Genomic DNA, 16032 nt, shown 5'->3' on the forward strand with positions numbered 1-16032 from the left:
ACTAAAGGATCCATGACAAATGGCCATCCAACCTCTGCTTTAAAACCAGAGCTGGTAGGTCTGGGGATATGGTTGAAGCCTTGGCCAATTTGTAGACTGCAGAAATGACACATATGATCAACACCATTGCTCCTGAGCATGTTCATTCACTTCAGCAAGCCTGGAGAGCTTCTGGTAAACCCTGAAGTTGTGGGTAATGGCATAGATTAGAAGATGGCTAGAAGGCAAATGGGAAACAACTCAAATTAGTACAAGCCCCAAAATGCTTCTCAAAGAGAGAATGCTTTTTTAAAAAAAGGTGGCAGTGGGACCACTCCTTGAGAAACCCTCCTTGGACCTGTAAGATCTGTTAAAACAATAGGCTAATTGCAAAGATCCCCTTCCTTAGCAAGTTTCCTGAGATAGGAAATTGGACCAATAATCAATGCAAGGCATTCTTGGAAGAGATGTCTCAAGAGTGTGGCACTCACCTAGGTTTGGCATGTGTTGGAAAGTCACTGGAAGCATATAGGTGTTTTACCATATTTTATTTACAAATATACAGGTTGAGCATGCCTTAGGCACTTGAACAGACATCCAAATCCACATAAGATCTCTGGAACAAAGCAATCTTCAAGCTGCAGCTGTCTGCCTCTTCATTTATATTCCACTCCATTGCCTGCCAGTTTTATTGCCTCTCTTTCACACAAGCCACCTATCCAACAACATCCTTTCCTACGAGGTCAACAAGAGAAAAGGCATCCCTCCTTCCAGGTATTTCCTAGCTAACTACTTACCTGTAATCTGAATCCTTGGCCTGCAGCCGGCAGGCCTTGAGAAAACGGTGCGGCCAGAACTGTATCAGGCTTATTGTCTGGAGTCGCAGACTCAAACATCAGGAGGTTGAGGAAGGTTAATGAAAAGAAATCTCCAACAACACTTCAAGCTGCATTAAGCTTCTCCTCTCCAATTCCCTATCTCACAAACAATGCACTTAAGCACATTCTCCATAGTATATGTTGCTGCCAACGTGCTTATCTTACAATGCTCTCATTTATATTCCCTCCCCTTTTCTTTCTTTAGGGTGGTAAACGCAAGCCAGCAACGTCCTGGGAATGACGCTTGTGCATTCCCACCTCTATATTATAAACCTTTTTCTTATGCACATGTTAATTCTGGGATCAGATAAAGTGCACCAGCAGAGTGAGGTAAGGAATGAAATTAAATTAAATTAAAGCATCAGGATTACACGGAAGATTTGAACACTTTAGGGCTGCAATTCTATGTTTATTTACTAGAGAGTAAATCCCCTTGAAATCAATGAGAATTACTTCTAAGTAAGCATGCATCGCATTGCACGGTTGATATTCATAGATACATATGTATGTACACAATTTTATTTGCTTGCCATGTTTCCACAGCTCGAACCATGCTCAAGGTGGCTTACGAAAAAAGACATCACTACATTGTAACAACAGTAGCCACTTTTCTTGGACTACAGCTCCCATAACTCCTTGCCATTAGCAATGCTGACATGGGTTGATGGGAACTGCAGTCTGGAAAACACCATCTGTCCACATTAACTCTTGCCTTCTGTCTATCTTTGCTAGAGCCAGGGAGACCAGGCATCTCAAGAGAAACCCTTGGTTTACTGGATATGGGCTGTTCTAATTAACTGGTATAATTAAACATAACTCCTTTTTAAAAAACCTATAAAGCCTTATATGGCTCAGGACTGCAGTACCTCAAGGACCACCTCCCCACATATGAACCACCAACAGGTCCTGCAATCATCATGTGAGGCCCTTCTTCATGTGCCTCCCCACGAGAGGCCTGGAGGGTGGCAAGACGAGAATGGGCCTTTTCTGCAGTGGCTCCTCATTGTGGAATGTTCTCCCCAGGGAGGCTCACTTGGTGCCTTCATTACATATCTTTAGGTGCCAGGCAGAAACATTCCTCTTGTCCCAGGCTGATTACAATACATGGACTTTTAAACACTGTGTGTGTGTGTGTGTGTGTGTGTGTGTGTGTGTGTGTTCTTATGATATATATATTTGTGTTTTACATTCTAGATTGTCCTGTGATCTTTGGATGGAGGGTGGTATAGAAATTTAATTAATTAATCAATTCATAATACGTAAGCATTTTCCTCTAACATATTTTAAAAATGTTTTAGATGTGCAATGATGACTAGAAGCTGACTTTAAAAGTAATAAAAGCTAGACTTCTCTATCCAACACATAGATTCTCGTAGGAGCCCATGGACTATGGCAGGCATCCCCAAACTGCGGCCCTCCAGATGTTTTAGCCTACAACTCCCATGATCCCTAGCTAACAGGACTAGTGGTCAGGGAAGATGGGAATTGTAGTCCAAAACATCTGGAGGGCCAAAGTTTGGGGATGCCTTGACTATGGCTTATAAATTTCCTACCCACCCACTCACCCATCCCCATTCCCACTATTAATGTATGGCATTTGTCTTTGTAAATCAGCTATACTGTTACTGCCATTACAGGGAGGGAAATACATACAAGGGGATTATCGAAGAAGAAGAAGAAGAAGAGGAGGAGGAGGAGGAGGAGGAGGAGGAGGAGGAGGAGGAGGAGGAGGAGGAGGAAGTAGTGGAGGAGTAGTTTGGATTTGATATCCCACTTTATCACTACCCGAAGGAGTCTGAAAGTGGCTAACATTCTCCTTTCCCTTCCTCCCCCCACAACAAACACTCTGTGAGGTGAGTGGGGCTGAGAGACTTGAGAGAAGTGTGACTAGCCCAAGGTCACCCAGCAGCTGCATGTGGAGGAGTGGGGACACGAACCCGGTTCACCAGATTATGAGTCTACAACTCTTAAGCACTATACCACACTGACTCAACCCTTTGTTTTCCTTGTAAATCTGGAATTGGTTGAATGCTATTATTTTAGTGGAAGGAAATGAATTTTGCCATTTCATTCCCAGCCATCTTTTTAAATGTCATTGATAAATGCTTCAGTGCTGCAGGTGTTTTTCTACATATATACATGAGCTTGAGTGAGAAGTAGAGGCTAAAAACTTCCACCACATAGAACAGGGATATGGACCCCAGACGGCTTCTCCTATCATCCCTGACCATCGGTCATGCTGGCTGGGGCTGATGGGGTTTTGAATCCAACAGCACCAAGACGACCGCAGGTTGGGGAAGACTCATTGAGGATGTAAAACCATAAAACTCTGCCTTTCAGTTTTTTGGCAACTCAAAATGAAGCCTTCGCTGTTGGTGGCAGTGATGGCCAGCAACTTAGATGACTTTAAAAACAGAACTTCATGGAGGAGACAGCTACTGTATCAATGGCTACCAGGCATGGAGGTTATGCTATGCCAGGCTTCCTCAACCTCGGCCCTCCAGATGTTTTTGGCCTACAACTCCCATGACCCCTAGCTAGCAGGACCAGTGGTCAGGGATGATGGAAACTGTAGTCTCAAAACATCTGGAGGGCCGAGGTTGAAGAAGCCTGTGCTATGCCTCCACAGCTGAACACGGTAGTGCTTTTGAGTACCAGTTATTGGACACCATAGGAGGGGAGAGTGGTCTTGTGCTTGGGTCCCCCGCTTGTGGGTTTCGCACAATGCACCTGGTTTGACCAATGTGAGAACAGGATGCTGGACTGGATGGGCCATGGGCCCGATCCAGCAGTCTCTTATTGTGTTCTTATATTCTTAACAATCAGATCTCTGTCGTACATATTGTCCCTGCCTGACCGCTAACTATTTCAACTCTCCAGCTGCATTTCCCAGAAATTGTCTTGTGGTAGGTAACTCTTTAAAAATAGAATTCTAATTTTAGAGAGAGACCTTTCTCACCCCCCCACCACACACAATAAACTTAAACCAAAAGCATGGCCCAGAGAACCTTTTCAATCACCTTCCCCACCCCACCCCCTTGTCCGGATATCACCTCGCCCTTGCCATCTGTCAATAAAACAAATAGGCACCGTTTGTTGTCCAATTGGCTCCGCAGACCTTGCCACATCAGAAAGAGTTTTATTCAGGGTTGGCAGGGACAGTGAGGAATGGCTGGCAAGCGAGAGGAAAACGCCATTTCAAAAGCGCCCCTTGCATCACACATGCTGAGTTGCAGTTCCAGAGGAATTACTGCTTCACGACTGGAAAAAGTTAACAAACAGCGAGAGGATAGTCTTTCTCCGTCTGTTGCTATGAGTGCTGGTCTATAGGGGTGTAGCTTTCCTCTTGGGTTTCTTTGTTTGTTTTGCATATTGCTTTCCTCTTCCTTCTGGCAGAAGGGACTTTTATTATTATTATTATGGTCAGGTGAGGTGCAATAGCCAGTTTACCAGCATGGAGCACCCGAAGGAAACCAAGCTCGCTTTGGGCCAGAAAGAAAAATGGGGGTAAGTGGAACAATAAAATTAAACTGCTTGGATGTTGCCGGGCATTTAGTGGCAATGAAATAATAGGAAACTGAGGGCACGGCGGAGCCCAAGCTAAGTTTCTGAGCTAAGTTCCAGCTGGTTGCAATGGGAGAGTCAAGTCCAGACTTATTGAGGGGTAGGCTCCGTGTTAGTTGCTTGCAGCAAAAGTAACAGTCTTGTGGCACCTGAAATTTGTGATGGCGTAAGCTATGGTGGACTACAGTCTGCTTCTTAAGAAGCGTTATTCTTCGTTATCGGGGGGGGGGGTGTACACACAAGGTTTATAGGGTAAAAAGTCAGGCCAGAGGGAAATTAAATGTGGACAAATTACAAATTCAGCAGTGGTTACTCCCAAAGCAGAGCTCAGTGACACAGAGAACCTGGCATTGGTAAGCCAATGCACACAGATAATGGGCTAGCCACCCTTCGTCTTTTAGGTTCCACACTTACATTTCTCCCATTGAAATCAATGGGACTCAAGGAGGGCTTACATAAAGCAGAGTGGTGCCTCGTGATAAACAAACCATGTTCACAGGCGCAGTTGTAGGAGGTGAAGGGGAAATGTCTCCTATGTGGTTTTAGAAGGGGGGGGATATGGTTACTGTCAAATCCCCCCACCCATTGTTTTTCTGGTCTGTACTTGTTGCAAACGGCATAAAAAATGAAAATAAGACTGGTTGGCTGCATTTATGAGCTCTTTAGCTTTATAACAGCCATGGATATTGTTGGTGGCTGCCCCCAGTTAACGAGAGGAAAACATAGACTTGCGCTTGCTGAACAGTAAATACACCCATTAGCAAAATTCCAGTTTTTGAATAATTTTGGTGCTTGTGGAAACTCCCTGCTTTCTATTTTCTTTTCTTTTTTGTGGGAGAAGGGGTTAGAATAGTAACGAAAGGTGAGGGCCATGATTCTGTGGACTGTGGAGATTGTGGGTCAATGTCCTCTCCCCCAATCCCAGCTATGATTATTTTATGGGCAAAATGTAATACAAGAATTGAAGCCAAGGCTGAGCAGTGAAATCCTGATGAAGGGATCCTCTGAGGTCTCTGACTGTGGTTTGTTATTGAGGGCCTCCTTGGAGGAACACAGGGTAGAGAAGAATTTTGTGGTCAAATTGTCGCCTTCGTTGGGTGGTATTTCTGCTCCCGTCCCTACTTTTTGCTTTTTTGCAGAGTGCTTCATCAAAAGAGTGTTATTATCTCCTTGAGTTTGGCGTATATTCGGAACCTTATGTGCTCAGCTCCGCTGAATCACATTATGAAGAGGGCAATTTTGAGGATGTTTGATGAATCCCTGGGGCTAATAAAATAAGCACCCACTTGGCTGGGAATATCAATTTGCAGCCATAATGGTAGCACAAAGTGAATAGCTTTAAGTGATCCTGTTTTTATAATCCTATAATCTCGATGCACTTTGATATGCATGCAGGAAGTGTTTGCAGCTGGACTGGACTGTGTGATAAAAAGAAGAGAGAGGCAGGGGAGCAAATATCATTAAGCCAGACATAAACGTTCAGCTACAAAATCCATCTTTTCCCCCCCATAGGAGTTAGAAGGTTTGTGGAACTGTAATTCTTTTTAAAGGCAGCCCTGATGGTTTGCCATTGCTTCATCTGAATGCTTCAAATATAGAGATATTTTGCATTTATGACTACAGCTTTGCTTAAAATTATCAAGTTTTGCGGCGGATATTAATAATTTCAATGTGGTAGACAATTTTCTTGAAAATCTCAAAGATTATGTGAATTTTCACCATAGATAGATAGTTCGGCACCATTGTTTTCAACGGCTGCTGCTACTTGTGTCTGATCTCATGATCTGACCCATACACCCCACACGTTTCTTTATTTTTCTCCTTCCTGGATCAAGCAAATGGATGCTTCCAGCCAATCAGAAAACAGGACAATGCTACAATGATGACACAATGCAGTCTAGGTACTGAGGTTAGATTTGGCTACGTGACCGCATCATGGGGAAAGCAAGTGAGAGAAATTGAAGGAGAGGGCCATGTAGATGTATGTTTTCAGAAGTGCCAGTGGGGGGAATGTCAAAGAGGGCTTGTGGTTGCACCAGCAAAAATATTTTTCAAAAAACATTGTTAAGTAGGTTTAAACGCTGCTTCTGGTGACATATGAGCATGCAGGAATGAAATGATGTGGATGGCTTATATATGTATTGGAGAAGAATGTCTCATTTGGCAGAAGGAAGCTGTCAAATCAGTTTTCAGAAGGTGGTTTGTTTGTAGCTTGAAATTCTTCTGAGGCGGTCTTGGTTTCATAAATTACATTTCATATAATTTACTACATCATTCCAGTCAAATCTACTGCTGTCCGTAGTCCAATTTGGTGGCAGTCAAAATGGGTTTCTACTTATCATTTCCTGAACTTTTTCCCCCCTGCATCTCCGGTGCTTTGTTTTTCTTATTGATGACCATAGTAGCCTTGTGAAGAGGGTTACACTGAGATATATCAGCTTGTCTAAGTGCTGGGAGGAGGTAACCTGGCTGAGCTGCAATTTCATGGGTGACCTCTCAGTTGTCAACCCTACAGACTAGAGTCAGCCACATATGCATTGTTGGGGGGCGAGGAGCAGGCGCAGATATGCATAATGTTTGCATATGACCGTTCACATGGACAGTTGCAACCTTAGAATTACCATAACTGAAATAGAAATGCAATGCATCTCATCATAGTGGGGGAGACTGTGAGTTGGTGACCTGCCTGCCTGCTCTGTGAGCCATCCAGGTACTAACTGTGTCTGGGCAGCTTCAATGCCCAACTATTCTCCTTTCTTAAGAGTTATCTTTATCGCTAGACCAGGCTTGGATCAGACAGCCCTTCAGGTGGTGTGACTGTTGGAGTACCAAACTAGGAACAGGTAAACCTATATTCCAACAACGTCTGCTCATGCAGTGGAATTTCTTCTCTCTCTTGTCCTCCCATGTGCCCCACCCATCTCCCCCAAATCTGTTCTAGAAGGCTTGGCTAAAACCCAGAGTGATGATGATGATTTCCCCAACCACTCTGGGCAGCTTCCAGCAAAATATAAAAGGTAAAGGTAAAGGGGCCCCTGACCATCAGGTCCAGTCGTGTCCGACTCTGGGGTTGCGGCGCTCATCTCGCTCTACAGGCCGAGGGAGCCAGCGTTTGTCAGCAGACAGCTTCCGGGCCAACCAGAGCAGCGCACGGAAACGCCGTTTACCTTTCCGCCGGAGCGGTACCTATTTATCTACTTGCACTTTGATGTGCTTTCGAACTGCTAGGTTGGCAGGAGCTGGGACCGAGCAACGGGAGCTCACCCCATTGCAGGGATTCGAACCGCCGACCTTCTGATCAGCAAGCCCTAGGCTCTGTGGTTTAGACCACAGCGCCACCTGGCTCCCACCCAGCAAAATATGAAAACATAATAAAAGGTCTAACATTAAAAACTTCCTGATACAGGGTTGCATTGGGAATTTATACAATTAAGCCTATTTTTTCATGAATTTTTGTATTTTAAACTTGTATTTGTGAACTAATACATGTATAGCCAGAGACTTGCGTGCATAAAATATTTATGTTCTACTATTTCTGGGGTGTTCTTGGATTCTGCATGAAAGGGGACTCCATCCCCTTTTAAACATCTTCAGAGAGGCAGGGGTGAATAAAGAGTATGTTACTACTAAAATATCTGGAATTCTTACCCATGCAGAAAAGCCTTCGGGGAGGGGGGATTATTCAGTAGATTGGAGACAGCTGTGAGAGCGGAGGAAATAGTAATGAATTTTGATTGCACAAGTAAATGTCATTCCACTAATGCAAGGACTTCTTTGGGACTTCCTACTTTTCTGCTGAGGATCATTTGAATGAACTTGAATTGAAATGAGAACTAAATGCAAACCAAACTGATTAGCTTTCTAAAGGGATAAATGTGAACTGGAATTAGTTCCTTTTGAACATGTTGAACTAGAATGTGTTCCTTTTTAAGGTGAATGTTCCAAATATCCATCTATCTGTATATCTATCTATCTATCTATCTATCTATCTATCTATCTATCTATCTAATACAGAATATTCAAACACATGTCTCCCCCCCCCTGGAAACCTAAAGTGGTATGATCCAGGAATTACATCGCTACTCTGACCCTGCTGAACACATAAAATGGCATGAACATGCTGTCCAAGTCCTGAAATGAAGGAGCTATGTGAATATTACAAAGAAGTTTACCAAAAATATTTACACCCATTCTAGATTCCATCTGTGAAGATGACCTTTCAAAACCAAGTTAATAACCACCTGACAAAGAGAAGGCATTTTTGAGGCTCAGCAGGAAATAAAAAGAGAACAAACATCAAAGCAGTCAGCTGGAAACAAAGAGAATTAAAACACATGATGGACGTGCGCTGGGTCAGGGAGGGAAGTGAAAAATCATGAGGAGAAAAACACTTTAAAAAAATTATTCATCAGCGTACACCCCAGGAAGAGATTTATCCAATCACCATGAAAAAATAACTAGTGAGATCACAAGGGTAAGAGGAAAATAAGATAAGTAAATAGCATAAATAAGGAAATGATAAACCGGGTATGCAGAATTGCATTTGGAATATTGAAATGAATTTTCTGATGTGCAGACTTTGAGTGTGTGTGTGTGGGGGGGGTGGTACACACACAGTGCTACCCCTATGTATGGCCTGAAGCATAATCATGTGGAGGGATTTGATACAGTTCACAAGCAGGCCTTATGAAGAACAGTTGAAGGAGCTGGGTATGTTTAGCCTGGAAAAGAGGAGACTGAAAGGGGGACCTCAACCCCTAGAAGTTGGCTCCTATGCTTCGAATACGACAGATTATCTTTCCTTGGAGGTTTTTAAGCAGAGGTTGGATGGCCATCTGTCATGGATGCTTTAGCTGAGATTCCTGCATGGCAGGGGGTGGGACTAGATGGCCCTTGGGGGACCCTTCCAACTCTACAATTCTATGAATAGCAAACCTACCTAATTCACCCTTCATGTAACAATACACAAACCAAAATAGAACCATCCTTCAAAAGTCACACTTCTCTGAATTTTGCCATGCAGTTCACCAGCAGAGTAAGCGTGTACAGACATGCAAATGTGAGTGAAAGTAACCTAGAAAAATGTGTTGCATTAGGAAAAAGTGGTTGGCAAAATGTATCTGTTAGGCAAAATGGTATACAAAAATGTATAAAGCCCCTTCCTGTTCCACCCTTCAGGTCCTTCCCTTTGGGATCCATTCTGCTAAGTCATCTTTGAGAAGCAAAGTGGAGGGCTTCCACTGCAAGAGTCATAGCTGCCAAGTTATCCCTTTTTTACAGGGATTTTCCCTTATGCTGAATAGGCTTCCTTGTGAGAAAAGGGAAAACTTGGCAGCTATGGCAAGAGTAGGAATGATATTTCCCAAGGCACTCTGTGTAATTAGATAAGATGCATGCCTGGGACACCATCAGCACAGATGCACCAACATTGCAAACCAGTAGAGAAGGAACAGAGAAGGTTTTGCTTCTCTGTTCTTTCAAAGAAAGCTTGCAAAATACTGAACTTGCTTCTTTCTGAATTGAAAAGCTTGTCCAGAATTGGTCCAAGCTGCATTACCAAACTCCTCTCACATCATTTTGACTGCAAATGTTCCACAGCTCCATGAAAACGATTTTTATTTAATTCTCCAGATTCTCCAGATTTATTTTAAAACAAAGAATTACTTCCATTACTTTCCCAGCTTTCTCATTGTCCTCCTGCTTGCGTGACTCAAGGCTTTTCACATCACCCTGGTTGCACAAGACGTTCCACCACGTGATTTTCTCACCTCCATCTGATTGGGCTCAAAAGCCCAAAGCGAGGTTCCCCTTTGACCATCCATTTTGAGATGGATCTTGAACCAGGACCGCCAGCAACCAGTCTTTGGTGCTTTACCTCCTGTGGTAACTCAGAAAGCAAATTAGCATTTACAGGTTAAGAGCATGAAGGAGGTAATCTGATTCTTTGCCACAATGTACATCCTGTCAGGTGACTCCACAAGACAGTTGAGGCACACCAGGCAAAGAGTCTGAAGGTTCATTTTTTTGTATGTGGTGGAGTTGTACGAAAGCTACAGGCTTTTGGGAAATGATACATAATGAATTGAAAAAGATTTTTTTAAATAGTCATCCCCCAAAGCCAGAAGCATTTCTTTTGACAATAATAGGGGCAGAGGTCCACCCCTCCCTACCTTGGTTAAATTGTTTATGTATGCCACCACTGCAGAAAGAATTCTGTATGCACAGAAATGTGAAGAAGTTCCAACAAAAGAGGAGTGGACTTTAAAACGATTGGACTATATGGAGATGGGAAAATTGATGGCAAAAATAAGAGACCCAAAAGACGAAAAGTTTGTGTGGAGATCCTTTTCGGACTATCTGAGAAAATATTATAGTCAAATGAAATCGCAGGCAGGACTGGAAATAAAAGCAAAGGAATGAGAATGATAAAGGAATGAAATGTAGGATATATGTTACAGAAAGAAGTATTACATTTAAGGCGTAGATAAAGCATTTTCACAGAAATACTGTATAGAATCACACAATCATAGAGCTGTAGAGTTGGACACACACACACACACGAACGAACGAACGAACGAACGAACGAATGACATACCAGGCCCATAAGGTCAATTCAGCTCGGGAGTCATAGAATCATAGAGTTGGAAGAGACCACAAGGGCCATCCAGTCCAACCCCCTGCCAAGCAGGAAACATCACCAAAGCATTTCTGACAGATGGCTGTCAAGCCTCCGCTTAAAGACCTCCAAAGAAGGAGACTCCACCACACCCCTTGGCAGCAAGTTCCACTGTCAAACAGCTCTTACTGTCAGGAAGTTCTTCCTAATGTTTGGATGGAATCTTCTTTCTTGTAGCTTGAATCCATTGCTCCGTGTCCGCTTCTCTGGAGCAGCAGAAAGCAACCTTTCTCCCTCCTCTATATGACAACCTTTTATATATTTGAACATGGCTATCATATCACCCCTTAACCTTCTCTTCTCCAGGCTAAACATACCCAGCTCCCTAAGCCGTTCCTCATAAGGCATCATTTCCAGGCCTTTGACCATTTTGGTTGCCCTCCTCTGGACACGTTCCAACTTATCTGTATCCTTCTTGAACTGTGGTGCCCAGAACTGGACACAGTACTCCAGGTGAGGTCTGACCAGAGCGGAATACAGTGGTACTATTACTTCCTTGATCTAGATGCTATACTCCTATTGATGCAGCCCAGAATTGCATTGGCTTTTTTAGCTGCTGCATCACACTGTTGACTCATGTCAAGTTTGTGGTCTACCAAGACTCCTAGACCCTTTTCAAGACTCCTAGATCCTTTTCTTAGCAACTCATTCCTACACAGTGGTACCTCTGGTTACGAACTTAATTCCTGAAACTGTTCTTAACCTGAGGTACCACTTTAGCTAATGGGGCCTCCCGCTGCCGCTGCGCCGCCACCGCATGATTTCTGTTCTCATCCTGAGGTAAAGTTCTTAACCCGAGGTACTACTTCCGGGTTTGCTGAGTCTGTAACCCGAAGTGTTTTTAACCCGAGGTACCACTGTAAATGGCAATGTAGACTGCCTTGCATTGTATCTGACCTATCGTCTCCCACCTTTCTGGTCCCTCTGATTCTGGATCCTGAACCCCAGCTTGACATTGCCCCATGCCTTCTGCCATGACCATTCACCCTAGCTGCTTGTGACTGAAGCTAATGGTATGGCTTAGTATGAGGGCACTTCCTGTGTTCCTGCAAAATGGCCTGTAGTTTGCACACTACGTCTACCCATATATGCTAACGTTGCTTTGATTAGCTTGCAGATCGAAGGAATTACAGGACTTAACAGTTTCAGAGAAGAAGATTACTGTAATGTGTTTATCTCTGGTTTGCAATTGCTGAAAGCTGATTATGTCCATATCCAATAGGTGGCAGCATTAGATACAGATCGAGGCCTACAGAGCTGATGCAGAAAGCCCGCTGTAAACATAAAACGTCTGGCAATCTCGGAGTGTTCGGAATTTACCAGGCACCCAGAAGAAAGCTAAAGCGAAAAAGCTTTTTTCTCTCTAAAAGGCACTTTGGGTCTTAGAAAAACAACATCAACTTAGAAGCGCTTGGAGGGGGGGGGGGTGGAAAGAGAGAGAGAGAGCGGAGGAGGGAATGCTTGAGGCATAAAAAGGCCTGAGCAGACTGGCAAAAGGAAATGGGGAAATAATTATTTGTTCACCTGCCGAAAACTGAAGCCAATGAATTGAATGAGCAAGAGAGTTAAAATGCCAACAGTGAACTCTTGCTTCGTGCAGAGTTAGCTTGTGGAGCGCTAGTTTACCATGTGAAGCTTGGGTATGCTTGTTTTCAAATAAGACTTTGGCATCAGCAAGGGAATATCAGGGATTATCAGGTTGGCATCCATCCTAGGGCCTTGGGGCTGTCTATCAGTAAGGTGTAAGGTAATTTTGGCATCTCCTTGCTAGAGAGAGCTCCTGTGTGTTGGTCCTACTTTGTGCCTATTGGGAACGCCTTAATAAATGTTTATTAGTTTGAGTTGCTTTCAGTTTTCAGTACCATGGACCAGAGCAGTAGTGGATGGCATGGTGGAGTGCCACAACTCACCTGGCTTCCATATTGATTGGAAGATAGAGAGGGAGGGCAGAGGGAACAGGCAGGTTGGTGTGGTGCAAGAGCAGTGGTGGAGCCAATCCGGCATTCCTGGCAATACCTTTGCACCCCACTGGCTGTCTTGATACCTCACCATTCCCCCTCTTACCTCCCAATATGCAGCAGTGATTCAACCAACTGGAGGTCAAGTGAGTGGCAGCATCTCACCAGACCATCCACTACTGAACCTGGTCATTCTTTTGGGCCATCTCTCCATGGTGGGACTTGGGTTTTTTGTGGGGTGGGGGGGACAGGCCAAGATGGTGGCATTGGGGGACTCTGTTCCACTCATAGCCGACTATGAGATGCCTCAAGATTCTATCTTGTCCTCCATGATTATGGATATCTACATGAAACAACTGGAAGATTAGGTAACAGACACAGGAGCCCTCACTTGTATTGCCCAAGAGGCGCTGGCATTTTGATGGAATTATCAGAAACAGTGAAGTTTAGTAACTCTTCAGTTCTGCGAAATTTTATTTTTAAAATTTTCTTGGCAATAAGCATGATGCCTCTTAAATCTGGACCTGAATTTAAATACTACACAAGATACCTAGGAGAACTTTTGTTTATTTTCTTTAAAAAATCCCTTTACTGACCCCTAAGAACTTCAACTTTTTTAGCATGCTTAGAGATCAGAAAATATCATTCATTTATTTTAAGCAAAGGAAATACTAAAAACAAATATTATCTTTATATCCAATTTTTCCTTTGTGGAGTCCAGGGTAGTTGATATGCTTCTCTGTGGCCACATTCACATCATGTATTTAAAACATTATGATGTCATTATGATGTAATGGTTTTCCCCAAAGAATTCTAGGAGCTGTAGTTTGTTAAGGGTGCTGAGAATTGCCAGGAGGTCCCTATTGCCCTCACAAGAGGTAAGATTCCCAGAGTTCCCTTTGAAGAGGGATTGATTTCTAAACCACTCTGGAAATTGTAGGTCTGTGAGGCAAATAGAGTCCTCTCAGCACCCTTAGCAAACTACAGCTCCCAGAATTCTTTGGGTGAAGCCATGACTGTTTAAAATGGCATCATAGTGCTTTAAATGTATGGTCTGAATGTGACCGAAGTCAGCCTGTGAGCTTCATAACTGAGCGGGGCTTCAAATTTGTTCCTCTTGACTTCTCAATTTCACACTGTTACCATTTAACCACACTGACTCTCAAGATGAAAAATAAAATTCGTATTGTTAAAACCAAGTATCAATACAGTGTAATAATAAGCAATTCTGTAAGTTCTCTTTTACAGGAGAAATGATCTAGCTTTGGTTGGTGATAAATTCTCATAAGCCTTGTAACAGCCACAATCTCTTCCTGAATTCCCCCCCCCCATTCCCTGCCAAAGATTGGTGTCAATGCTTTCAAACATGACTGAGGTTAATACATTTATTAACCCATCTCCAGCGATGATTTCCTGCCTTTCCCAGCCCACTTACTTTCCTGAGTCCCAGATCCTTTCTTTTTTTTTAAAAAAAAGGGGGGGATTCTAAATCTCTAAAATCTAGCATTACAATTGCAGAGTAAAAATACAAAATAAAATGGAAAGTCTCCCATTGCTGACCCTTCCATATTGCTTTGCCATCAGCTATGTCTGGCCAATATGCCCCTGTGAATTGTGCCAGACTAGAATATGAAAAAAAAATAACAACCAGGTGACACACTTTATTACGGTCAGGTCCAGCTTGGCAGAGAATCAGTAGGAGTGCAAATAACTAAGTCAGTATCTACTCCAATTCGTACCACTTCAAACAGTCATGGCTAACGCCAGGTCAGCAAGACAGGTCAGTTTCAGAGTAACCAGGGATGAGAATGCAGATCCATGCCCAACCTGGACCATCTCTGAGCAAAGAAGCCCGAGGAGGAAGGTACTCTAGAGGGGGTTGTAGGGTTATAAGATAAGCCACTTGCACTCCTTTAATTAGGAGCTCGTCTGAGAATATTTATTCACCGTTAGTAATTCCCCAGAGGCAAGTAGACAAAGACACATTACTACTGAAAAGGGAACATGCTCTACTAGATACCATGGCTGTCAATTAAAACAAATAAAGGACTGGAAGATGCATGGCCACAGACCAGGTTTGTATCATTCAGGCTTTCGCCTATTTCTTCCCTCAAGGGCTTTGAATCCCTAGCATCACACCTTTACCTATGGGCCCTTCTAATAATAATAATAGTAATAGTAGTAGTAGTAGTAGTAGTAGTAGTAGTAGTAGTAGTATTTATACCCCACCCTCTCCAGCCAAAACCGGGCTCAAAGTGGCTAACATCAATTATATAACACATCAAGATAAAATCAAGCAATCAATTAAAATACATCCTAGAATCAAATCAGAATCAGAGTAAAATCTAATCAGATGGCAACCCGCAGATTAGGGATGGGGACCTTAAATGTCCACCAATACCAATGGACCTCATCCCAGGCTCAACTGTTTTCCTTAACTGTTTTTACCACTGTTTTCCTTAACTTTTAAGAGTTGGAAACCCTGTGACCTCACTAGGTCCTACCTTATAACACTATCAAGCTCTTCCTCTTTGAGTCTCAAGGTTTAAGATGCTGAAGACTAGAGATGGAATTTGACTCCATCGGCATTTAGATCTGCCTCCAGTTCATTTTCAGCCTATCTCCGTCTCCAGCAAAACAACCAGTTTTTATTATTTGCATCTTCTTTGCACTCTGCATGGGGGTTATATGATGACTGCACAAGGGAAGGGAGAGAGAGAAATTCATTTCAGTTCACATTTAAAGGAAAACCTGTCTAATGATCACTTTCCAAAACAGTTTGAGAACCAAAGCACAGGCATCCGTCAAAATTCTCTGAATTTTGCATCACTGTTCTCCAGGGACAATTTGAGCACATGCAGGATTCCATTAATGCATTAAAGACATAGTGGGTTGTCTCGGGACTTATATCGGGAAACAGGGCATGCTTCCATGTTTAGGATTGTGCTATTAGTAATACACAGAGTAGACCCTTCGA

At 43.2% G+C, this 16032-nt stretch overlaps 1 protein-coding gene across 2 annotated transcripts in view; it reads left to right on the top strand.

Moving 5' to 3' along the window:
- The first annotated feature begins 4116 nt into the window (after positions 1-4116).
- The window catches only part of KCNMB2 (potassium calcium-activated channel subfamily M regulatory beta subunit 2), a 278655-nt gene continuing 266739 nt past the window's right edge, over positions 4117-16032 (top strand). The window contains exon 1 of one of the 2 annotated variants that reach the window (XM_088669208.1): positions 4117-4364. In XM_088669208.1, the coding sequence (XP_088525334.1) occupies positions 4312-4364 (53 nt within the window). In that variant the 5' untranslated portion in view covers positions 4117-4311. The remainder of the gene's footprint in view (positions 4365-16032) is intronic. The other variant, XM_035133238.3, reaches the window with a different exon arrangement.

Source organism: Zootoca vivipara, chromosome 5, assembly GCF_965207765.1.
Source record: "Zootoca vivipara chromosome 5, rZooViv2.hap1.1, whole genome shotgun sequence".
In the NCBI taxonomy this organism is placed as follows: domain Eukaryota; kingdom Metazoa; phylum Chordata; class Lepidosauria; order Squamata; family Lacertidae; genus Zootoca; species Zootoca vivipara.